The following is a 25,639-nucleotide window of genomic DNA, read 5'->3' on the forward strand; positions in this document are numbered from 1 at the left end:
CCCTATAGAGTATCAAGTGATGTGTCGAAAAAGATACTTCAAACCAAGATTAAGTACGACTTAATCTTTATTGGTTCTCCAGTTAGTTATGCATGCATGCAAACCACTGACATCTAATAATGTGGCATTTGATTTGCTGTGTATCCTCACTTGTACTAAATGGCAGTACTCACTGCTTCTCAAACACTACCCATGTGAATGAATTAACTAGATCCATTCTGCTGGTGGGAAGTTGTCTTGTTTAGTTTAGAAACACAGCATGGAAATGGGCCTTTTGGCCCTCTGTGTCCATGCTGACCATCCATCACCAAGTTCTCTAGTTCTGTTATCCCACTTTCTCATCCACTCCCTACGCACTAGGGACAATTTTGCAGGGGCCAGTTAACCTACAAACCTGCACATCTTTGGGATGTGGGAGGAAACTGGAGCACCCAAAGTAAACCCACACAGTCACAGGGAGAACGTACAAACTCCACACAGACAGCTTGCAAGTTTAGGATCAAACCCTTATCTCTGGCGCTGTGAGGCAGCAGCACTACCAGCTGCGCTAGCATGCCGCCATCTTCTCTGAGCTTTGAATTCTGAGCATGCCTACTTGTGATGGTAGTTGCTGAATTGTTGTCTCTCTGGCAGTGTCCTTCCAGAGGCCTCTGGGATACTTGACATCTTGTCTCTAACTACAGGTACCTCCCGTCAATGCTTGTAGGAATGCAGCTGGTCTGTAAAAGCTAAAAGATCCTTTTAAATTTCCACCATTACTTTTTCAAACAACCTAATTTTTGTAAGAGTTTCGAGACATAGGAGGAAGGAGCTAAATTTAAAATTAGATTACATCGGTGTCAAGTGACCTTTCCATCATTTTCAAATGAGTACTGGGGTGGAAGATCGCACCCTTCACGTGGTCCGCCCTGTTTCGACTAATGCAATCAACTCGACGTGCACAAACGGAAGATCAAATAGAACAAGTTGTCCTACAACTTTAGGCTGTGCACGCCACACGAAAGAAGAAGAAGAAGAAGAAGAAGAAGAAGAAGAAATGAGTACTATTCCAGGCAGCAACTTGGAGTGGGAAGATTCAATGAGACATCATCCAGCTGAAGATGGTTTCATATTTTGAGACATTGATCTTATTTACTCCATCAGGTCTGCTTTGATCATATTGAATAGTGGGCAGAAGTGTGGTTGCAAAAGGGGCCCATTCCTTCTCCTATTTTCTTCAATACTAGCCCTAACTCCAGCCAATAACAATAATACACTGCAGTTAATCCTGGAACAGCGTGAACTAAGTGGACACACTTTGTGCTCATAAAGAACAGCAACTCATTAATGCTTATTTATTATCCACAATTAAACACGGCTTATTGTTCTGACTAGATAAAACACACAACCGCTACCACTGAAACCGCTTCCTTCCTCAGTTGAAAATGCCATTTGTTGCAGACTGACTCCCTGGACGATGTGCAGTTTGAACCATCATTCCTCAGCAGCCCTGCACTCTGCTGACATCTTAATGACTTGCGATTCTGACTTCAATTGTTTCTAAAGTGAGAAGTCATGTCAGTTGTTAATAGGGGCAGCCCAGAAAGAGATCCACTCTGTACTGGAATCTTGTTGTGTTTTGTGTGAAGCTGACTGTATCTGGCTCCCTTCACAACCCCCTAATTGTCCCATAGTGCCTTATGGACGTGCTTGGAGTGATTGAGCCACACACCATGCCATCCGTCAAGTATGCATCCACACTAATCCTACACTAAGCCCATTTTATTCTCCCCACAACCCCTCCTCAGATTCTGTAGCTCGCCCCACACCCTGGCTGCAATTAAGTGGCCAACTAATTAGCCAACTTGCATGCCCTTGGGAGGTGGGAGGAAACCAGAGCACCCAGAAGAAGTCCATTTCTGTAGAACTGGCAGCCAGTCGATGCCTTAAATGACCAGGTCACCTAAACAATGGCATTAATCAAAGGAAAATAATCCTTCCAGCCAATGTGGATAAACTTGCATTTTCTCACAATATCATCTATTTGCCAAATGTTTGCCCATTATGGTAACCTTTTTATCTCCTGCTTGGCATCACTGTGTTAGTGGAGATGAACCATCATGGTGCCAGAGTCCTTGGTTCAATCCTGACCATGGGTGCTCTAGTTGTGGAATTCCCTCTGGTTGGTGGGCGAGTTGGCCTTTTAAATTGCCACCAGTCCGGAGATGAGTGGGAGAATCTGTGGATAGTTGATGGAATGCAAGGGCAATAACATATGGGATTAATGTGGTAAATGGATGTTTGACGGAGTCCACTCAGTGGTTCCAAAGGGCTTGTTCTGTGCTGCATCTCTCTGTGTAATGGCCCTGTCCCACGGTACAAGTTCATTCCAAGAGCTCTCCCGAGTTTGCCCTGATTCGAACTCGGAGGTTTACGGTAATGGCCGCTCGTTGGTACTCGGGGCTCTCGTGGACATTTTTCAACATGTTGAAAAATCTTCACGAGTCTTCCCGAGCTTACCTGCCGTTAGCGAGTCTTCCCGAGTACCTGCTGTTAGCGTTACGATCCGCTAAGAGACGTCCCCGAGCTCCGTCGTACCCGCTACGTTCATTCTCCGTGTTTACCACGAGTTTGATTTTATTTAAACTCGGGAGAGCTCTTGGAATGAACTCGTACCGTGGGACAGGGCCACAACTTTGTAGAGTCCTTGCATCCTCTCTCAATTCCTTTCCAACCCATCCATAAATCATCAGCTGTGCCACAATTTGTTGGGGATGTGGACTCCAGTGTTTTATAGAAACTTCTCCTTTGTCGCCACTTGCAGGGGAATCCGTGTCATTCACGGTGCACGCACGCCAGGTCGAGGACTATCCTGTCGACATCTACTACTTGATGGACGTCTCCTTCTCCATGAAAGATGATTTGAAAACTATCCAGCAGCTTGGCACAAAGGTGGCCACAGAAATGGCCAAGCAGACCAGCAACCTGCGACTGGGCTTTGGAGCTTATGTGGATAAACCAGTCTCGCCGTACATCTATATGACAACAACAGAAGAAATCAAGAACCCTTGTATCCGGTAATTGGTATTTACGTAAACCTAGGATCCACCAAAGCACTGTGTAGTCATTGAAATATTTATAAGATTTGTAGTTAAAATTCTGAACATAAAAGCTTACAAAGTTTACAACAACATTCAGTACATTATGTCCGTGCTAGTCAAAATAGCCCCCCACCCCCCACCAAGATCACAGCTCTCAAAATGCACATCCAAGTGGTGTTTGAATGTGCCGCAGTTTTATGCCACCACCACCAGCTATTCAGGCAGTGAGGTCTAGACACTCTCCACCATATGGGTGGAAATAATTCCTTGTCTCCCCAGGTGGGATTTGAACTCGTGCTTCAAGACCAGTGATCCTGAACATTGACTGCACTCCAGTAACTTAAGCACTGCACTCCCATGCTTAATAGACAGAAGCTGAATTAGTAGTAATGTGTAAAATGCAAGTGTATGTAGACTTCATATGTTCTAGGAGTAGAATAAAGGGCCTGTCCCACGAGCATGCGACTGCATGCGGCAAGCGCGACCTAACGTGGTCGCTTGAGCCGTACGGCCTCGCGGGGCCGGCCCCACTTCGATCGCCGGAGCCGTATGGAGTTGTGCGGAGCTGGTACCGACATCGCGCGGGGCACCGAAAAACTGACACTGTCCAAAAATTCCGCGCGGCAACAGCCTTCCGGCCCGCAGCCACATTGAGGCCGTACGCAGCACCTCGACGGGCCTAGCGCGGACTTCCCGCGGACTTCACTCGAACTTCACGTCACTCGACCTCCGCGTGGCCCCCGCTTCCGGTTTGGTCGCGCTCGCCGCATGCAGTCGCATGCTCGTGGGACAGGCCCTTAAGGCTTTGACTTTATTCATGATCGAAGTACAAAGCTCATTGAGATGATTCTGATATTTTGTTTTGTAGCCTTGGCAGTACATGCTCGCCTGTGTTCGGATTTAAAAATGTGCTGAAACTCACGGAGGAGGTGAACAGGTTTAATGAGGAAGTTATCAAACAGCAGGTCTCGAGAAACCGAGACACACCTGAAGGCGGGATGGATGCTGTCCTCCAGGTCTCGGTGTGCAAGGTGAGTGGAGCCAGGTGATCCCCGTGCAGATGTTGGCAGATGTTCACCTCAATACTGGCGTCCCCTCTCCCAAGCACCTCTCTCCTAGCTGTTCCCATCTCTCCTGCTGCAACTCCATCCCTTAACATCTCTACCTTAACTCATCTCCCTTACCTCTCAGAGTCTCGCACACCCTCGTTCAGTTAGGCAGACCAGTGATGAAGAACATCTTGTATATTGTATATATCTCACTCTTCCTTACAGAAGAGCAGGAGGTCATTTGGCCTGTTGACTCTCAGCTCTCGGGGTGTTATAATACAAGTAGGTTACAAGGGTTCAGACCAATGATGAAAAAATAACAATCTGACCATATAAAATTAAAAATTACACATTTATTAAAACGTCAACAAAACAACCAAACAGCGAATTCACGCCTTTCTGCCTCATGCGGGGAAATACTTAATTGGTCATTTTAATGTTCCCGCACTGCTTCCCTAATTTACAAACACATTCATCTGTCTTTTCTTTAACTGGATATGAAAACTGGAGTTACTTTTAGTGGAACTAAATTTCAGTTGTCTCTGGGAAGAAAAGTTCGTCTCGCCTTACTACTGCATATCCTTGAGGCAGTGTTAAGCGGCTTTTTCACGGGGCGACTTGATGCAAGAGTTAACCAGAGTTTAACATCGTGGGAACCTCGTGCGATAACAGTACGGCATTCGTGGACCACCGTGGACCACCGTAGCGCTAACGGCAGGTAATCGTGTAACTTGGTGACTCGGGAGAAAATTCAAGCAAGTTTGAATTTCTCCAAGAGTGACTTGTACACTTGTGGTTGAGCATTGCAACATTATATGAACGTAGTGGCCAGTGCGATATCCGTAATAACTCTTGCGGTTACCATGGGAACTCCTGCGAACGGTGAACCCGGAAGCTGGACAGAGGGGACAGAAGGTGAGTAAAAATTGTCTTCTGTGGGATTGAATTTAAAAAATAAAGATTTGAATCCGCATATGGACATCAACTTATTCATGAGTTATGTTAATGAGATTCCAGAAAATAACTATAATCTTTAAAAGGGACTTTAAAAGGGACTTTACTGAAAGGTCCCGCATTTTTATGGTCCGTGAGAAAATTTTCACATGTACTTCTTTGAGAGATACAGCTCGGACTCCTCGCCGACTAGCGATCGATGCCTTTCCGAAGCAGGGTCCGGAACGCTACCAATCAATGTTCTCCAGAGACCCGTGTAAGGAGTGAACTGCACATGCTGGTTTAAACCGAAGACAGACACAAAACGCTGGAGTAACTCAGCGAGTCAAGCAGCATCTCTGGAGAAAAATAGCTGATGTTTCGGGACGAGACACATCTTCAGACTCAATTCCGATTAGGATGTCTGAAGAAGGGTTCCGATTCGAATCGCCACCTATTCTTTTTCTCCAGAGATATCGAGACACTTCTGATATGCTGCCTGTCCCGCTGAGCTACATGTTGTGTCTATCTTCGTTTTAATCCAGCATTTGCAGTTTCTTCCTGGCCGAACCCGATTGAAAGATGAGAGGCTGGGCGATAGAGCACTGGGTGTGACAAGGATCAGGCTTCAGTAAGCAAAGTAAAGAGAGGTGGCAACGTTATGGAAATGAAGCGGGTAATCCGAGTGATGGCGAGACGGTATCCTCTAATGTGTCGGAAAGAACTGTAGATGTTGGTTTGCGCCGATGATAGACACAGTAATACTGGAGACAGACATAAAATACTGGACGGGCAGCATCTGGATAAAAGGAATGGGTGACGTTTCGGGACGAGACTCTGAAGAAGGGTCTCGAACCGAAACGTCACACATTCCTTCTCTCCAGAGATGCTGCCCGTCCCGCTGTGTTACTCCAGCATTTCGTGTCTATCTTCCGTATGCTCTGTGATGGTCATCTCGGAGTCAAGTTGCAACTCTGGTCTGTAGACACGAGGAACTGCAGATGCAGGAATCACGAGCAAAACACAGAGCGTTGGACGAGCCTGACCCTTTGAGTTCCTCCATCACTTTGTGTTGAAGTCAGGTCTGGACATTGCTTGGCTCAGTCTCAGGCGCTGGCTAACTAGGAAGGTCGAGTCAAAGTCCAGCACTAACACTCAAGAAATAACGTTTGCGGCCTGATGTTCCCAATATTTAATTGAAATCATTAATAAAGTCAATAAATAGATACCGGTCTAATCAGTATCTACGGGATTGGACAGGCTAGATGCAGGAAGAATGTTCCCGATGTTGGGGGAGTCCAGAACCAGGGTCACAGTTTTACAGTCTACCGTGGGAACTCTTTAACTCAGTAAAGTAAAGTAAAGTAGCCTTTATTGTCATATCAGCGCACAGGCAGCAGTTGATTGTTGCTCCCTTCAGTTTCCCAGGGGGTCGGGACGGGACTGGAGTTGGGAGGGAAAGGTGGGGGAGTCGAGGGAGAGGAGGGGGAGACAGATGGGGGTGTCTTCATTTACTGGCGGCGGGTGTCTGTCACTAAAACAGGCAGGTGAGATTTCACATCCACCTTGTGTGTGCCTCTCTCTCTCTCTCCCTCCCTCCCTCTTACACAGGCTGAGAGACTCTGCCTCTGTGAGTGTACGTCTCTTTCTCCCCCTCTCCCACACACAGTAAGACCGAGGTACTGTGCTCAGTCCATCTGTGTCTCCCACATACACAGTAAAACATGTCTCCAAATGAGCCAATTCAACCAAGGGAGGATATTTATAGTGTGTGAAAAAAAAGTGACATAATTTGTGCCACGTGATGATTTAACAACACTTCACAATGTTCATTCAAGATTTAACGGGAAAGCTCAGGAGATGGACAAGTCACTCGCACAAATAACAGAAATGCCGAGTACCATGGGAACTCTTTATCTATTCCCCGTTATATCGTGTGATATCGTGCTAGACCACGACCACTTCACTCTGGTTACATCTTGCGTCAAGTCGCCCCGTGAAAAAGCCACATTAGAGATACAGTGTGGAAACAGGCCTTTCGGCCCACCAAATCCACGCCGACCAGTAATCACCCCATACACTAGTACTATCCGACAATCAAGGGACAATTTACTTAAGTTAATTATCCGATGAACCTGCACGTCTTTGGAACGTCGGAGAAGCACCCAGAGAAAACCCACCCAGTCACAAGGAGAACGTACAAACTCCACACAGACAGCACCCGTTGTCAGGATAGAACCGTGGTCTCTGGCACTATAAGGCAGCTTCAACTAGATCATCCAAGTGAGCAAAATTGTTTTTCTCTGCACCTAATTGTTTTTCTAAGTGAGCCTGCTTGCTCGATGAGTGTGAAAGACAGATGACTCCATTTTAGCTGAAAGGCCTGTTTTAAACCATTACACATTTCACAAGGCAATCTTATCAAATCCCTTCATTCCACTCATTCCCCTGTCACATATTAGCCCTCGCATTCCCAGCAACTCCACCCCGATTCATTAACCGCCCACCTTTTCGCGGGTAATTTACAGCGGCCGATTTGCCTACTGACCAGCGTGTCTTTGGGTTGTGGGGAGAATGTGCAAACTCATTTGCAGCAGCTGAGGTGAGGATTGAAGCTGGGTGCCTAGAGCTTTGAGGCAGCAGCACTCCCCGCTGTGCCTCTGCTCCACCCATGAAGAAAAGCATGGAAGCAGGCCATTCAGCCCAACCATTATGCATTGCCTTTTATACTCCGCATATGCTTTGGTCGAAATCCCAGCTACCTGTATGTTCGTATAACTGGTGTCTTGGCTTCGAGGATAGTGGTGCCTCTGAGATGTCGGGACTTGCTTTATTTATTCATCAATGCACTTAAGCTCTGGGGAAATGTAGACCTGGTGGAGGAGATCCACTTGCACACCCAGGCATTTAACTGCTTCCCCTCCATCCAGAAAGAGAGGCCATCTAGCTGCAAGGAGGCCAGAGCATGCTAGCAATATCCTTTATATACCGAAGATAGACACAAAAAGCTGGAGGGTCAGCGGGTCAAGCAGCATCTCTGGAGAAAAGGAATAGGTGATGTTTTGGGTTGAGACACTTCTTCAGCCAGACTAATTCCTAAATATCACCTATTCCCTTTCTCCAGAGGTGCTGCCTGACTCGCTGAGTTACTCCAGCTTTTTGATGTGTGTCTTCAGTGGAAACCAGCATCTGCGGTTCCTTCCTACTCCATTATATACCATTCACAGAGAAACAAACTGAGGTCGTTTCTCCAGCAATCCTTCAAGAACCTGAAGGTTATTGGGAGCTCAGATGGATCAAGAGGGAAAATTGTGAAGAAAATTAGATGGAAATTGTCAGACGGTATAAGGACCGAGATGAGAAAAACATTTTTTACACAGAGAGTGGTGAATCTGTGGAATTCTCTGCCACAGAAGGTAGTTGAGGCCAGTTCATTGGCTATATTTAAGAGGGAGTTAGATGTGGCCCTTGTGGCTAAAGGGATCAGGGGGTATGGAGAGAAGGCAGGGATGGGATACTGAGTTGGATGATCAGCCGTGATCATATCGAAGAGCCGAATGGCCTACTCCTGCACCTATTTTCTATGTTTCTATAAATGTCAAATGGGAAAACGATGGAAACAGCAACCACTTATTAATTTTTAATTACACGAGTGATTAAATGTTAGGAAATTAAATTGATATGACGGGAAAGATCTCTGGTTGGGAATCTTCAGCAGGAAACTCCCTATTCCTGGCTCTTGCTTTCAACACGGTGGAAGGGGCTGACTCGCCATTTAATTATGCCTTTCCTGACCAGGATTTGTCAAGACCCTTATCGAGAGCAATCACTGTTGTAATGCAGGCAGGAATTGTACCAGAGTATCGGTGGAAACCACTGCATATAGATTTTATTCTACATCTAAACACATTTGTTCCTTGTTTCCTGGAGTGCAGCAACAGATCCCGGGAATGTGTTAAATCAGGGTATTTTGTTAGATGATGTCCAAAATAGGAATTCCAACATCAAGTAACTGCACAGCAAAGATGTACCAAGTATCTCCCACTAGCGACAGTCTGCCTAGCTGGGTTATTGCTGATCAAGATCCACATGATGGAGACCCAGTCAGTGCTTCTTTTGCCCAGTCAGTAAGCAATCTGCATTAAAAGACACAAAGTGCTGGAGTAATGTAGTGGGTCAGGCAGCATCTGGAGAACATGGATAAGTGATGTTTAAGGTCCAGCGATGCTACCTGAATGAATAAATGATACTTTATTACCACACGTGACATGTCACAATGAGATTCTTTGTTTTGCATATACAAGGTATGCAAACAGTTGCCACATAAAGGGCATCAACAAAGTTACAAAGTAATCCATTTAGTCCCCAATGGTCCCCCTTTGTTCTCAGCGACCACACGCACGCACGCACGCACACACACACACACACACACACACACACGCGCGCACGCACACACACACGCGCGCACGCACACACACGCGCGCACACTCCCCCTTTGTTCTCGGTGACCTGTTAAGATACTACAGCACTTTGTGTCTTTCTCTAGTAGAAGCAAGCATTTGTAGTTCCTTGTTATAGCATTATAACTGAGCCTATTTGCTTGCATTTGGCCCACATCTCTCTCATCCATTCGTTTAGTTTAGAGATACAGTGCGGAAACAGGCCCTTTGGCCCATCGAGTCCGCACTGACCAGCGATCCCCATATATTAACACCGCCCCACACTACGGACATTCATACCAAGCCAATTAACCTACAAACCTGTACGACTTTGGAGCGTGGGAGGAAACCGAAGATCTCGGAGAAAACCCACACGGTCACAGGAAGAACGTACAAACTCCGTACGGACAGCACCCGTAGTCAGGACCAGACCCAGGTCTCTGGCGCTGCAAGTGCTGTAAGGCAGCGACTCTACCACTGTGCCATCATGCCTCCCTTCTTCCACTTCTTAAGTTTTTCAAGTGGATCAGTTTGAATGGCACATATCATTTTCCAGTTATCATTTTGGTTTTGTGAGCCTTACTTTTGCAACGACACAGTCTCCACCGTTGACTATAACGGAAGAGTGGGAGCATGCTTACTGTGTTTCTCTCAACCTTTGCGGAGTCTCACTGAACCTTCCTTTGGAAAACTCTAATGGACCTCTTCCTTGCTGCAGGAGGAGATCGGTTGGCGACAAGAAGCCACCCACATGCTGGTCTTTGTCACTGATGCCACATCGCACTTGGCACTGGATGGCAGGCTGGCTGGCATAGTCCACCCCAACGACGGGCATTGCCACATGGGGCTAGACAACGAGTACAACGCCTCTACTTTTCTGGTACGTTGGCTGAGGAACGTGGTTCTGGTGGCGTGACAGGATAGAACAGGAAACCATGGGTCAGGTCAAACTCATTACCACAGACTGGAGAGGGTGCAGGAAAGAATTACAGGAACGTTGCCTGGATTGGAGGGCTTGAGTTATCAGGAGAGAGTGGACAAGCTGAGGAAACAAGGAATTGCAGATAAACACAAAATGTTGGAGTAACTCAGCGGGTCAGGCAGCATCTCTGGAGAAAAAGGATGGGTGACACTTTGGGTTGGAACCCTTCTTCAAACTGTCTTTGCTGGTCTGAAGGGCTCTGACCTAAAATGTCACCCATCCTATTTCTCCAGAGATGCTCCCTAGCCCGTCGAGTTACTCCAGCTATTTGTGCCTATCTTCGGTGTAAATCAGCATCTGCAGTTTCTTCCTCCACAAGGGACTGCAGATTCTGGTTTATAGAGGCTGAGTAGGTGCCCAGAACCAGGTTTAAGGTGAGAGGCGGAAGATTTAAAGAGGTTCGCAGAGGTATCTTTTTCACAAAGGGTGGGACTGTTTTCGCTCAAGTGAAGGTGACAAAAGGGTGACCTTGTGGAGGTTTATTTAATAATGAGGGGCAGAGATAGGGTAGATAGTCACAGTCTTTTATCCAGGGTGGGGGATGCCCAAAACTAAAGTTTAAGGTGAGAGGGGAAGGATTTAGATCTCAGAGGAAGCTTTTTTCACAAAGAGTGATGGCTTTAAGGAATGAGCTGCCAGAGGAGAAGGAGCAGACTGCAAAGATGAGGTAGGTGTTACAATGTTAAAAAAATATTTGAAGAAGTACATGGATAGGAAAGGTTTCAAGAGTTATGGGCCATGGACAGGCTGATCCGAAATGTTAGATCACGTGGAATCCAAGGCGAGTTAGCCAGCACTGGTTTAATTTAGACAGGGTTTCAATGTTGTGATATTTAACATCTGATTTTGATGTTTATTTTTCAGGATTACCCATCACTTGCTCTGCTGACAGAAAAGCTCACAGAAAATAACATCTACCTCATCTTTGCCGTCACCCAACCAGTCACGGAAATATATACGGTAGGCTCTGGAGAGGTGAAGGGGCACCATATAGGCTAGAACCTGGAGGACCATGGAGCCACCACGGCACCATCAGTCCTCCGACCAGGTTCAACTCCTGATTTCCACCCACAGCAAGAAAGGCTGACAGATCAGAACAGGAGAATTGAATTCCAAATCTGAAGGAATCAAATCAAACACAATTTGTAAATTGTCCCTATACGCATCACCTTTATCCTAGTTTAAATGCATAGAGCACGGAAATAGGCCCTTCAGCCCATCACCCCGTGCTGACCATCAACCCCCCCACTTGTACTAAACCTCTGCTCATCCCATTTTACTCTCCATACATTTCCAACAGCTCCCCCCAAATCTTACCATTGTAGAGGCTTGCAGACATCTGAGGGGGTTAGTTTATCAGAAAAGACCGTTAACTGCTTGGGAAAAGGTTTGCTAAACACAGTGGCAAAGAACAGCTTGTGAACTCAAGGTTACAACTGATAGAAACATGGACAGAACTCTGAACAATGGTCCCTTCATAGTGCGAGGTTCTTGATACTTCCTAATCACTCTGTGTAGATAAGGAAGCCTGTTTTTGAGTGGTTAACGATCCATTTTAATAAGCTGACCCTATCAGTTCTCCGCAAGCTCCTACAACTATTCGCCTACACGCTCATTCATTCTCCTTCACCATTTACAATCTTTGGATTCAAAACTCCCAAGTCTCACCAATGTTTTTTGGTCACCTTAGACAGCAGACCAGGTAAGTCCCATCACCTTAAGCTCACGCTGAAACTGCTCTCAGCACTTCAGCAGAGGTTGCCTCCAGTGTGTGTATATGGTCAAAGCAATCACTGGTCCTCGTGTGAGCCAAAGAACTGTGATACAGTAGCACAACTAATAGAGTCACTGCCTCGCGATCCCAGAGACCAGGGTTCAATCCTGACCTAATGCAAAATGCGGAGTAACCCAGCGGGACAGGCAGCATCTCTGGAGAGAAGGGAGTGGGTGACGTTTCGGGTCGAGATCCTTCCTCTGACGAGAGTTCTGCACAAAATCTCTTCATCCTGACCTCTGGCGCTGCCTTCGTTGCAGATTAATCTTCTGTTCCATGAAATTCCAGGAACATTCTCGACGTTGGAATTCCAAGCTGATCGGGATTTTCTAGAACACAGAGACAAACTGTAACGTTACAGGAATGAAATTGCACTTTCTGTCTGTGACCCTTTGGGATTCCTCCAGATGCTCTGGTATCCTTCCAGATCCCAAAGGCATGTCAGTTAATGGGCACTGTGAATTAGCCCTAGTGTGCAGATGAGTGGAAGAAACTGAGGGGAGTTGATGGGAACGTGAGAATTAAATGTTATATTAATGTAGGATTACCATAAATGGGTGGTTGATGGCCAGCACACTCAGTGGACAGAATGGCCTGTTTCCACGTTATTTCTCTCTGTCTTTCCGTGACTCTAATTGAGCAATCAATTTAACATAACGTACATTTACACTGTGCATTAAAATGTCCCGTGTGATGGAATGTTTTGTCCATAGGTTTTAAGTGTTCCTCTACTATCTCCCCTGCCGGGTTCCAGGCAGCAGATTAGTCTTCAGCCTCTGGGAATTCCAATATCCTTCTCAGCATTGCAATCCCAAACTGACCAGGATTTTCAAGGATGCACTCATGCTGTTACATTACAGAAATAAAATGAGGGGTACAGGGACAGGGACAAGAATGGCATGCTTGCCATCCACTGCCCCACATGTGTGCTTAAAGTTCCATCTTTTGTCAAAGCCCAGCGCCACTCTCTTCCAGTCATCTGGTGTACTGGGACAGTCCATCACATAATCTCCATTCACCCATTGAGACCTCTTCTTGTGCTTCCTCTTCACCCTTGCTCTTCCCCTTCTGCCTTTCTTAAAAGGCAGCTGAAGCAAAAGGGCTACGCAAACAGCAGTAAAACGTACATGGTCGAAGCCAGTCTTCAACATAGTCGAAGGAGGTCGAAGGAGATCTTCTTCATAGTCGTGGGAGGTCTTCAACATAGTCGTAGGAGGTCGGGGTTTTTTTTAGGTCGTTTAAGCTTGTCAGAGGTCGCGATTTAGGTCGTGAAAGTGGGACGGGGCTTCATGTTTTCTAATCTGGTTGCTCCTGCAGAATTACAGCAGGATGATTCCTGGTACCACTGTCGGGACAATTTCCAAGGATTCAAGCAATGTCTTGGAGCTCATTGTGAATGCCTATGAGGTAACTATAGCCACAGTTCCATGAGCAATTGAGGGGACCTTGTTTAAAACCATGCCATAGTTATCATGAGATGTGGCTCTGGTCCCATTATCAGCACCCATGTTAATTCTAATCTCTGCACCAGTTACTAACTTAGCTTTGCCTCCTGCTCCTTCATTTTGTCACCAAGGAAGAAAAGATGGTAAATGGTATACTCTTTCGCAAGGAGAGGGAGAGGGATAAGGATAAGTGAAGGAAAACCAACGATGGGCCAGGAAAATACAAATCGGAAAAGAACTCGAGCAGAGAATTAGAAGGGGCCGTGAGATGCCATTGACAAGTTGGGTTAATGAGAATTCCAAGACAAGTTATAAATATATTATAACCAAGATGTTAACCAGTGAGAGCTGTAGACCAGAGAACCACAGACAAAGGAACCATTGGTGAAACACTCATAGAATAGTGAATACTGCTCAGGGATCTGCAAAACAAGAACTCAGTCCAAGGTGTGTCAGAACAGGCAGCCATTGCTCAAATTGGCTCCAGTCAGGTAGCCGTTGACCAAGGAGGCAGGGAAAATAGAACAGGGAACCATAGGTCATTGACTCATTAACTAGTTGTAAATGACATGTAATGAAGAGCAAAACATGCATTTAAATTAAACTACATGCTCTTTTTTTTTTATCTATAGCAAATCCGTTCCCAGGTGGAATTGGAACTTTTGAATCTGCCTAAAGAGCTGTCAGTGTCCTTCGATGCTTACTGTGGGAATGACAAATTTATTCCAGGACAGAAATTCTGCACAGGACTTAAGGTTGGAGACACAGTAAGTACAATAAAAGTATCTTGTTGTTCTGAACCAGATAGAGATTAATAACAACAAAAGCTGCCCATTGCTTTCCTTCATTCAATGCCCCAAGGATCTTTGATCAGTTGGGCAGAAGCATAGTCATAGCTCATAGAGCCATAAAGTGTGGAAACAGGCCATTTGTCCACCAAATGTGTTAACTGAGCTAGTCCCACTTGCCTGTGCCAGGCCCAAATCCTTCCAAATGTTTCCTATCCATGTACCTGTCTAAGTGTCTTTCAAATGTTATTGCACCCACCTCTATCGCTTGCTATGGCAGCTCATCCCGTGTACGCACCACCCTCTGTTTGTGGGAGGAGAAATGATCATTAACTCCTTTCTAAATCTTCCCTCTCTCACCTTCACCTTTAATCTATATCTGTCAAGTCTTCTAATGTTTTTGCAGATTCCCCGCTTGAAAGGGATTTGATTTATCTACCCCGAAATGATGAACTGGATTCACTCAGACCAAACACTTCTTTTCCACCTTTTATTTTCTCCTTCTTTTATTTTGGCAGATCAGTCTTTAGCAGTTTTTAGCAGTTTTAGTCTTTACCAGATTTGGTCTTTATCAGGTGAAAAACCTTTAGGCACAAAGGCAAAAAATATACACATTACTGTAACCAAATATAAATAACAGAAAATTACATGCATCTAACATTCCAACTCATAGCAGCCATTTTGTTTTTTAAATAATTTTCACATTTCATTAAATGAAAAATACAAATAATGCCCACCACTGTTACCAATTTTTTAGCTTAATATCATATGAATCTTTACTGTTTTTTAACACATTTTATCATATTTTTTTAAATGCAATTATTTAAACTAACACCACACATAGCATATAAGTATTAGAAATTAGCTCACATTAGCCCTTAACCCCACAATGAAGCAGGATGCACTTTACATAGACAACAAACACTATCATCACCCTGTCATCTTGGTTAACAAACACCACCAATATTTCAAACTTTCTCAATCAACACGTTAGCCAGACAAGTTTCTCAGATATTAAAGGGTTAAACAGAGTCTCTGGGGCTGCAGTCTTCGGCTCAGTCCATTTAGAGTTCAGTCCTTACCGGCTGCCAATCGGGTCTGTAGAAAATCAGTCCTGCTTGCCTTTTCTGGCTATCGCGGCAGTCTTTTCGGACAGTCCTTTTGATTTACTGTCCAAGTTTTGCCGCCCGCAAGTCTCTTCCGTCTTCTTCCCTGGCTTCCGGTGCTGTGTGCCCTTTTGACCCCCGGGCAGAACTCGGCAGGCTGGGGTTCCGCCCACTTTAATCACTGTCTCGTGATTTCAATGTAGCATTTCTCTGCACCTGTTCTTTCATTTCAGTTTGACTTGACAATACCCTTTCACCTTTAATCTATATTCTCCTGATTTTGACACACTATCCTGTGGCCATCCACCTTATCTATGCCTATCATGTTTTTATACTCATATAAGGTCATCCCTCAGCCTTCTATGCTCTGGGGGGGAGGGGAGGAGGAGGAGGGGGGGGGGGGGGGGGGGGGGGGGGGGGGGGGGGGTGACGACACATTAACATTCCTATTGAATCTTTATTACACCCGTTCCAATTCAATGGCATCCTACCTGTAGCTGGGTCACGAGAACAATCTTACCAATGTTTAGCATAGCTGTAACATGATGTCCCAACTCCTGCACTTAATACCCTGAATGATGAAGGAACGTGAGCCAAACGCCACCTTCATCACCCTGTTCACCTGTGCCATCACCTTCATGAACAGAGGGACCTGGGTCTCACGGTTTTACAACATTCCCCACTGCTCGACCATTTACTGTGCAAGTCATTGCCCTGGTTTGTCCCATCAAAATGCAACATCGCAATTATCCGAATTAAACTCCATCTGCCATTCCTCGGCTCATTAACCCACTTGTTCCAGATACCGTTGTAGTCATGGTTTAACCTCCTTCACTGTCCACTGCACCACCCATTGTGGTGGGATCCATTCATTTACTATCCATGCCCCCTATATTCACATCCTAAAGCAGAAATATTTATCTGCAACAATAAGACACTGCAACATCCAAAATCTTAAAATCACCCCTGGGGTTTGTTTACAGGTTGGCTGCAGTAAATCTGTACTTTTGTCATTCTTCTTTGCGGACTAAACAATATCGCAGAATATCAATATATGAAAATATCTATGAAATGAATCAATGTTATTGTCACATTTCCCCAGTTAACTATCCACACAATTAAAATCACTTCCATTCTGTCTCAGTGCAAGGTGGCATTTAGCATTACTGATCTTTATAAAGTATAAATTGAAACAGTCCTTTTGGAGAATTTTGGGCGTCTTTCACCTTAAATGCCCATGGGAACAGCAGCAACAACATCCTAAATCACAACCTCATAGTGACGAAGGCAAATAGTTAAGGTCCAGCAGTTAAGGAAGAGCATTTTGTCCATTTTGGTGACAAAAACAGGAAAGCAGACTATTATCTAAATGGTGGCCGATTAGGAAAAGGGGAGATGCAGCGAGACCTGGGTGTCATGGTACACCAGTCATTGAAAGTGGGCATGCAGGTGTAGCAGGCAGTGAAGAAAGCGAATGGTATGTTAGCTTTCATAGCAAAAGGATTTGAGTATAGGAGCAGGGAGGTTCTACTGCAGTTGTACAGGGTCTTGGTGAGACCACACCTGGAGTATTGCGTACAGTTTTGGTCTCCAAATCTGAGGAAGGACATTATTGCCATAGAGGGAGTGCAGAGAAGGTTCACCAGACTGATTCCTGGGATGTCAGGACTGTCTTATGAAGAAAGACTGGATAGACTTGGTTTATACTCTCTAGAATTTAGGAGATTGAGAGGGGATCTTATAGAAACTTACAAAATTCTTAAGGGGTTGGACAGGCTAGATGCAGGAAGATTGCTCCCGATGTTGGGGAAGTCCAGGACAAGGGGTCACAGCTTAAGGATAAGGGGGAAATCCTTTAAAACCGAGATGAGAAGAAAGTTTTTCACACAGAGAGTGGTGAATCTCTGGAACTCTCTGCCACAGAGGGTAGTCGAGGCCAGTTCATTGGCTATATTTAAGAGGGAGTTAGATGTGGCCCTTGTGGCTAAGGGGATCAGAGGGTATGGAGAGAAGGCAGGTACGGGATACTGAGTTGGATGATCAGCCATGATCATATTGAATGGCGGTGCAGGCTCGAAGGGCCGAATGGCCTACTCCTGCACCTAATTTCTATGTTTCTATGTTTCTATTTGGCCTCTCCTCATCTGTCTCGAGTTCCTTTGAGTTTCCTTAACTCTGTCCTCAGCCTGGTCTCTCCTGTAAGTTCCTACTCACTCCTGTCTCCCCTTCCATCTCCCAATTTGTTCCCCCTCTATTTTAAACTGGTTCTCAATTCCACATCTTGGGCTGTGTTCTTCCAAGCATCTATCCTGTCAAACCCAGTTGGTCCTCACCCTCAATAACTTTACATTTGACTCCTCCCATTTCCTCCAAACACAAGGCGTAGCTATGGGCACACGCATGGGCCCCAGCTACGCCTGCCTCTTTGTCGGGCACGTTGAACAATCCTTGTTCAATGCATACCAGGGCCCCATCCCCGACCTCTACCTCCGCTACATTGACGACTGCTTTGGTGCCACCTCCTGCACCCACACACAACTGACTGACTTCATCCACTTCACCACCAACTTCCATCCGGCACTCCAATACACCTGGACGATTTCAGACACTTCCCTACCATTCCTTGACCTCACCATCTCCATCGCAGGGGACAGACTCCTGACCGACATACATTATAAACCCACTGACTCACATGGCTATCTGGACTACACGTCTTCCCACCCTGCCCCCTGTAAAGACTCCATCCCCTACTCCCAATTCCTCCGCCTACGCCGCATCTGTTCCCAGGATGAGACATTTCATACCAGGGCATCGGAAATGTCCTCGTTCTTCAGGGAACGGGGATTCCCCTCCGCCACCATAGATGAGGCTCACACCAGGGTCTCATCCATACCCCGTAACGCTGCTCTCTCTCCCCATCCCCGCACACGCAACAAGGGCAGAGTCCCTCTGGTCCTCACCTTTCACCCCACCAGCCGGCAAATACAACACATAATCCTCCGCCATTTCCGCCACCTCCAACGTGACCCCACCACTCGCCACATCTTCCCATCTCCCCCCATGTCTGCCTTCCGCAAAGACCGCTCCCTCCGCAACTCCCTCGTCAATTCTTCACTTCCCTCCCGCACCACCCCCTCCCCGGGCACTTTCCGTTGCAACCGCAAGAAATGCAACACCTGTCCCTTCACCTCCCCCCTCGACTCCATTCAAGGTCCCAAGCAGTCGTTCCAGGTGCGACAAAGGTTCACCTGTATCTCCTCCAACCTCATCTACTGCATCCGCTGCTCTAGATGTCAGCTGATCTACATCGGTGAGACCAAGCGTAGGTTGGGCGACCGTTTCGCCGAACACCTCCGCTCAGTCCGCAATAACCTACCTGATCTCCCGGTGGCTCAGCACTTCAACTCCCCCTCCCATTCCCAATCCGACCTCTCTGTCCTGGGTCTCCTCCATTGCCAGAGTGAGCACCAGCGGAAATTGGAGGAACAGCACCTCATATTCCGTCTGGGGTCCTTGCGTCCCCTTGGCATCAACATTGAATTCTCCCAATTTGGCTAGCCCGTGCTGTCCCCTCCCCCCCTCCCCTTCCTTCACCCTCTAGCTGTCTCCTCCCATCCGCCCGCCCTCGGGCTCCTCCTCCTCCTCCCTTTGTCCTTCTTTCTTTCCCCACCCCCTATCAGTCTGAAGAAGGGTTTCGGCCCGAAACGTCGCCTATTTCCTTCGCTCCATAGATGCTGCTGCACCCGCTGAGTTCCCCCAGCAATTTTGTGTACCTATTATTTTTAAAAGGTCATTTTGGAGAAATGTAGACCAAGGCCACTCAGTCTTAAACTCTGGAGAATATATACTGAGGTGACCCATTCTAAACTGAGTTCCTGACCTACCTTGGCAAAAGACACAATGGCAACCACTCTCCTTCTGGGTGCCAGGGGTTAATTCTAAAGCTCAAAGTCCAACCAACCTCAACGTGACGCAATCAAATGCATTCAAGTCTTAATTCTTTTGTAACAAGGATTTATTAAAGTCAAAATTGCAGCACTTCCCAACTACAGAGTGAGTTTAATTAGTGTGTTTAAGGCCCATGAGCCTGAGATGGTAATGAATTAATGTGATAAAAGGCCACCAGAGCATTGCACAAGCCTTTGTTCCATTAGGATTAACAACATATCTTAATGCTTACAGTGCCAGGCTCCTTGTAAAGCCTAAGGGCTTGGGTTTGATTTGACCAGCAACTTCAGAAAGAATTATAAAGTAATAACAGGCTAGGTTAATGTTCACACTCCATGAGATGCTTCACTTTTCTTTCTTCTTCCAATGCCATTACAATTGGCTTTCTGTTCCTTCTCCATCAATGCCGTTGACTTCATTCACCTGTGGTGGCAGTTTTCTTGCAGCAGGATATTCACATCCAGGTGATGCACTGAAATGTCTTCACTAAGACAGTAATGAATCTCTGGAAGTTGCTGCCCCAGAGGACCTGTAGGCTGGATCGTGGACAAGGATAACTGTTTGAGATATCAGGGAAGTGAGGGAGGTCTGGGGGGCAGGTCAGCCATGATCATATTGAATGGTGGGGCGGTTGACCTACTCCTGCTCCTGTTTTCTTGTGTTTCTGTGCTCTGGCAGAGTTCGTGGGGAGCCAGTGTGCTAAGTGCAGGTGGCATTGGGATGCAATAGATCCCACTTGGACCTCTCCATGGAAATGATTTTTGACCGAGGTCTGCTTCAATGGATTAATGCCCTACTAGTCCAGGAACAAAACACTGGCAAGTACACAGTCCCATTTCCAGAGTGATATGAAACTACCTGGAAGTGGTCATGACTCTGCGTCATGCCCTTCATATGTGACTTCACTGTCATGTACTGAAATGAGCATAATCCGATTTCAGGTTGTCTGATTTTTCTCTGACTCGGAGCAGAGCAACAGAGAATCTTTCCAGTTTTTTTTTTCTACTTCACATCATAAAGTTGCTATTAATTTAAGACTAGAATAAAATTATTGTCGCACAGTTTACACATTTTTGTTATTGCAAGCAATGAAGAAGCCAAGGGGTCAATACACCAGTTTAGAAATCTAGCGTCGCTTCATTCTGAATTTCATGTCGACCGTGCCCAAAGTCCACTCAACACCAACATAAACCAAACTGGAGGTAGACAAAAATACTGGAGAAACGCAGTGGGTGAGGCAGCATCTATGGAGCAAAGGAAATAGGCAAACCCTTCTTCAGACTGATGTGAGGGGGGGGGGGGGAAAGAGAAGAAAGGAAGAGGAGGAGCCAGGGGGCTGAGGGAGAGCTGAGAGGGGGAGGAGAAAGTAAGGACCACCTGAAATTAGAGATGTCAATGTTCATACCGCTGGGGTGCAAACTGCCCAAGTGAAATATGGTGAAAACAGTATTTACGGTGGTCCTCACTCTGGCCATGGAGGTGGCCGAGGACAGAAAGATCGGATTCGGAATGGGAGGGAAAGTTGACGTGCTGAGCCACCGGGAGATCACACTGTAATAGCAGAGCAGATGACCTGAAGGAATAGCATCATCTTCTAAGGTACTGGTGATCTATACTTCTATTGACAAATAGAAAATAGTAACAGACCTTGGAGACATAGTCCAGAGATGTACAGCTTGGACAGTTTAATAGAAGTTCACACAATCTGGAAATGCTGGAACCTCCCAAGCAGAGTGTAAGTATCAGGTAATGGCAGAGCAGAGAACTATCAAACCTGTCTGTGATAGTAGAGTATAAAACCATTGACCTGTGCTGTAATAGAGGATCTGAGAACTATCAATCTGCATCATAATTGAGTCGAGAATTACTAACAAGTAGCAAACTATCAACCAACAATGGCAGATCAGAAAACTAACAGAGAGCAGAAATTGATCTTACCATGCAGCAATGGTGTGATGGACAGAGATCAGAGATCTTGGGTCATGGTGCCAGAACAACAAACAGCAAGATTACGGTGATGGTTGTTGACCGAAGGAATCGAGGGGGTGAACACAACCCTGTCCTCATCAATGGAAATGCAACAGAAACAACTTCAAATTTCTTGACATCCATATCATCAACGACCACCTGGATCTTTCACAATGATGCGGTGATCAAGAAAGTGCATCGACGTATTTACTTTTTTTTCAGCTTCTGAGAAAATTCAGCATGTCCACGAGTATTCCCTCAAACGTGCACTGATGTGTAATAGAGGTATTCTGGCAGCATGCATCTCAGCCTGGTATGGCACCTGCGCTGCTCAGGACTGCCTGAGCCTGCAAAGAGTGGTAAACACAGCCCAGAGCATCACAGGTTCATTCCATCCTTCCATCCAGTGCATCTTCATGATGTGTTGCGTCAAGAAGGCTGGCAGTATTATCAAGGATGCCTTCCATCCTGACCACTTCCGTTTCTCTCTTCTACTGATTGAGAGAAGAAATGGGAGCTTGAAAGTTAGGACAAGAACAGCTTCAAACTTAAGATCAGCTTCTTCCCCACCGCTATTAGACTCCTGATCCTCTTTCACACCCCTTCCCAAAATTGCTGTCACTTACTCTTACTCTTAACTCTCCCTCATTTGGTTATTCGTTTTTACACTTCAATCATTGTTGTATATTTTTTTGTTAATCACTATCATGCATACTGTACGCTCTATGAGCTTAATGCAAACAAAGAACTTCATTGCACCCTGATATACATCACAATAAACTAATCTGAATAAAGGATTAGAGAGCTACTGGCCCACACTGTAATAGCAGAGCAGACGACCTGAAGGAATAGCATCATCTTCTAAGGTACTGGTGATCTATACCTGTATTGACAAATAGAAAATAGTAACAGACCTTGGAGACATAGTCCAGAGATGTACAGCTTGGACAGCGTAATAGAAGTTCACACAATACAGTCAATCTCCACAACATTTGTGATAAGGTAATGGATATCAATATAATAGACCACAGTGTCAACAATTCACAGGTTAACAGGATCCCACTCATAACATCGTATGGTGAAACATAGAAACATAGAAAATAGGTGCAGGAGTAGGCCATTCGGCCCTTCGAGCCTGCACCGGCATTCAATATGATCATGGCTGATCATCCAACTCAGTATCCTGTACCTGCCTTCTCGCCATACCCCCTGATCCCTTTAGCCACAAGGGCCACATCTAACTCCCTCTTAAATATAGCCAAAGCACTGGCCTCAACTACCTTCTGTGGCAGAGCACTCAGAGAGCAAAGAAGCCTCACCTTGCATGAATAATAACAGCCCACGGTACTATAGTTATACATACGTTATGGCATTTCAGGTAATGAAAATCCGCCTTTGTGGAATGTTTAACATTTGAGATATGGGAAAAATTTGAATCTTACGGAATTTATGAGGAAAAAGTAACTAAGGAAACACAAAATGAAAAACAACAACAAATTTGTGTTGGGGGAAGGAATCGCAATGTGGATGTTTTTCTAGAAACACGACCCATCTGTAACTTTGGGTATACTGTAAATGGAATAATATCAGCATATAGAATGCTAACTGTGATAATTATCCCAAGCTACAGTGTAATGCAACCTATGAATCATTGTGTCTTAACACAGTTTGAAGAAAAGTGGTTAGTTGCGTCAATCCCTATCCTGTCATTAATCATTTTCTTCAATGATGGTTCTGGTTATTCATTTACGGGCTGCTGACTGATGTAGTTGTCATCATATTCACTGCCAATGACCATGCAATCCATTGGACACAAAGTACTTCAGCAAAGCTAGGCTTTATGTAAATCAATGGTGACACAGTGTAGCGCTGCTGCCTCATGGCGCCAGAGCCACAGGTTCGATTCTGAGCTTGGGTGCTCTTTATGTGGAGTTAGCCCGTTCTCCCTGTGACCATGTGGGTTTCCTCCGCATGCTTCATTTTCCTCCCACATCCCAAAGGTTTATAGGTTAATTGACTTCTGTAGGGAGTGAATGGAAAAGTGGAATAGCATAGAACTAGTGTGAACGGGTGATCGATGGTCAGCGTGGACTCGCTGGGCCAAAGGGTGTGTTTCCATTGCCGCACCTGTCAATCAAAATTCTTTCTCGCTCTCCCTGCAGGTGAATTTCACAGTGAAACTGGAGGCCAGGGAGTGTCCAAAGGATGAGCAGGTGAAGACATTTACGCTGAAGCCGATTTTGTTCAAGGATAGTCTGGAGATCACGGTTAATTTCAGTTGTAGCTGCCAGTGTGAGAGTGAAGCGGCGGAGAACAGCATGCTGTGCAGCAACGGCAACGGGACGTACGAGTGCGGAGTGTGCAAGTGCCTCCCTGGCCGCTTTGGGCCGTCCTGCGAGTGCAAGGAAGGGGATAGCTTGTTGACTACACAGGAAACCTGCTCGCCCAAGAAAGGCGACCCCATTTGCAGCAACCGCGGAGAGTGCATTTGTGGACAGTGTGTCTGCCACAGCATTGGCCATGGCCTCATATCCGGACAGTTCTGCGAGTGCGATGACTTTTCCTGTGGACGTCACAACGGGAAAATGTGCTCGGGTGAGTGAAATACAGCGGTGTGTGTGTGTGTGTTTGAGGTGGGACGAGCTGGCTGATTATTCTTGCCTTTGTCTTCCCTGGGGCAACAGGCTTCTTTTCATCATTTCTCGTCCTGTGACTAACCCAAATATCTTGGCACAGTTATATATGCCTCAAAATTATAAGAGAGGGTCCTTCCTGAGCTACCATCTACCTCATTGGAGACCCTCACAGTATCTTTAATCGTGTTTACTAGACTAGTATCTTGCACTAACTATTATTCTCCTTATCCTGCATCTGTACACTGTGGACAGCTTGATTGTAAGTATGTATAGTCATTCTGCTGACTGGACAGAATGCAACAACAAAAAGCTTTACAGTGTACCTCAGTGTACGCGACACTCAACTAAATTAAATTAGGCATGTCCTTTACATGAAACTCACTGATGTTCTGCATGCATTAGATCCACCCAGTGATTATTTATGTTTTGATCAGTGACAATGAGGAAAATGGCCTGGACATTTCCAGCAATGCTTTCCGTTTGCGACCAGTGCATTTCCCCCAACAGTAGACATGCATCTGAAGGTACCATCCAGTGCACAGCAACCATTTCTGCGATTAACAGCAGAAATTATATTTTAGTCAAGTCAAGAGAGTTTATTGTCATGTGTCCCAGATAGGACGATGACATTCTTGCTTGCTGCAGCACAACAGAATATTGTAGGCATAAATACAGATCAGATTATCAGATCAGTGTCCTTTTAAAGGTTTCATCTCACTCAAGTTTGCAATAGGTGTAATGCAAGGAGCATGTTCTGCAATGGATCAGCACGGAGCTAAGAATTGATGTCTCCTCAGCATTCTCTTCATCTGCCAGGCTTCATTGTCCCTAATGGTAATGCCCTTCTATGTAATTCACTGCGCAGACACCTGCTGTGATTGTTACCAGTATGATGAGTCCTTAGTGCACACTGGCAATGGAATCACTCTCAACACAGGATAGAAACCGTGTAGAGAATCATCGAGAGCCAAAAGAGGAACCAGACACAATGTGGGCTTGCATTTCCCCATCTCACCCCCTATATCTGGCATTTTCCCTCAATTACAGGGCATCCTTTTATTCAGCTGTGAGCCCTTGTTACAGGGAGAGCTCTTTATGACTATTCTCAGACTCTGTTCCCAGAGTCTAAATGTAATGATAGATATGATCACAGCAAGCAGCAGCCATCAAAAAGTACACAGTTAACACATCAACCCTTGGACCAGGACAAGCACTAAGAATTTTGTTTGAAGCATACTTTTTCCTCAATTCCCCATATTTTAGCAGGTCATCGGAGGTAGTTGTGGTAGGTACTATAAACAGCATTTAAAAGACCACTTGTACAGGAACATGGATAAAAAAAGTTTAGAGGGATATGGGCAAATCGGACTAGCTTGGATCGGTCATCTTGGTTGGCATAGACGAGTTGGGCCGAAGGGCCTGTTTCTGTGCTGCGTGACTCTGACTCTATTTGTGCAATATATAGCTCCCAATGACCGTGAATTCAATTTC

At 45.7% G+C, this 25,639-nt stretch overlaps 1 protein-coding gene across 1 annotated transcript in view; it reads left to right on the plus strand.

Annotated features, from left to right (window-relative positions):
* Positions 1-25,639, plus strand: part of itgb3 (integrin subunit beta 3) — a 59,956-nt gene that overhangs the window by 19,124 nt on the left and 15,193 nt on the right. Inside the window, exons 4-10 of the mRNA XM_033035108.1 lie at positions 2,804-3,056; positions 3,949-4,111; positions 10,220-10,381; positions 11,348-11,443; positions 13,575-13,664; positions 14,335-14,469; positions 23,675-24,107. Coding sequence (XP_032890999.1) covers positions 2,804-3,056; positions 3,949-4,111; positions 10,220-10,381; positions 11,348-11,443; positions 13,575-13,664; positions 14,335-14,469; positions 23,675-24,107 — 1,332 coding nt within the window. The remainder of the gene's footprint in view (positions 1-2,803; positions 3,057-3,948; positions 4,112-10,219; positions 10,382-11,347; positions 11,444-13,574; positions 13,665-14,334; positions 14,470-23,674; positions 24,108-25,639) is intronic.

The sequence above is a fragment of the Amblyraja radiata genome, chromosome 16 (genome assembly GCF_010909765.2).
Source record: "Amblyraja radiata isolate CabotCenter1 chromosome 16, sAmbRad1.1.pri, whole genome shotgun sequence".
NCBI lineage: Eukaryota > Metazoa > Chordata > Chondrichthyes > Rajiformes > Rajidae > Amblyraja > Amblyraja radiata.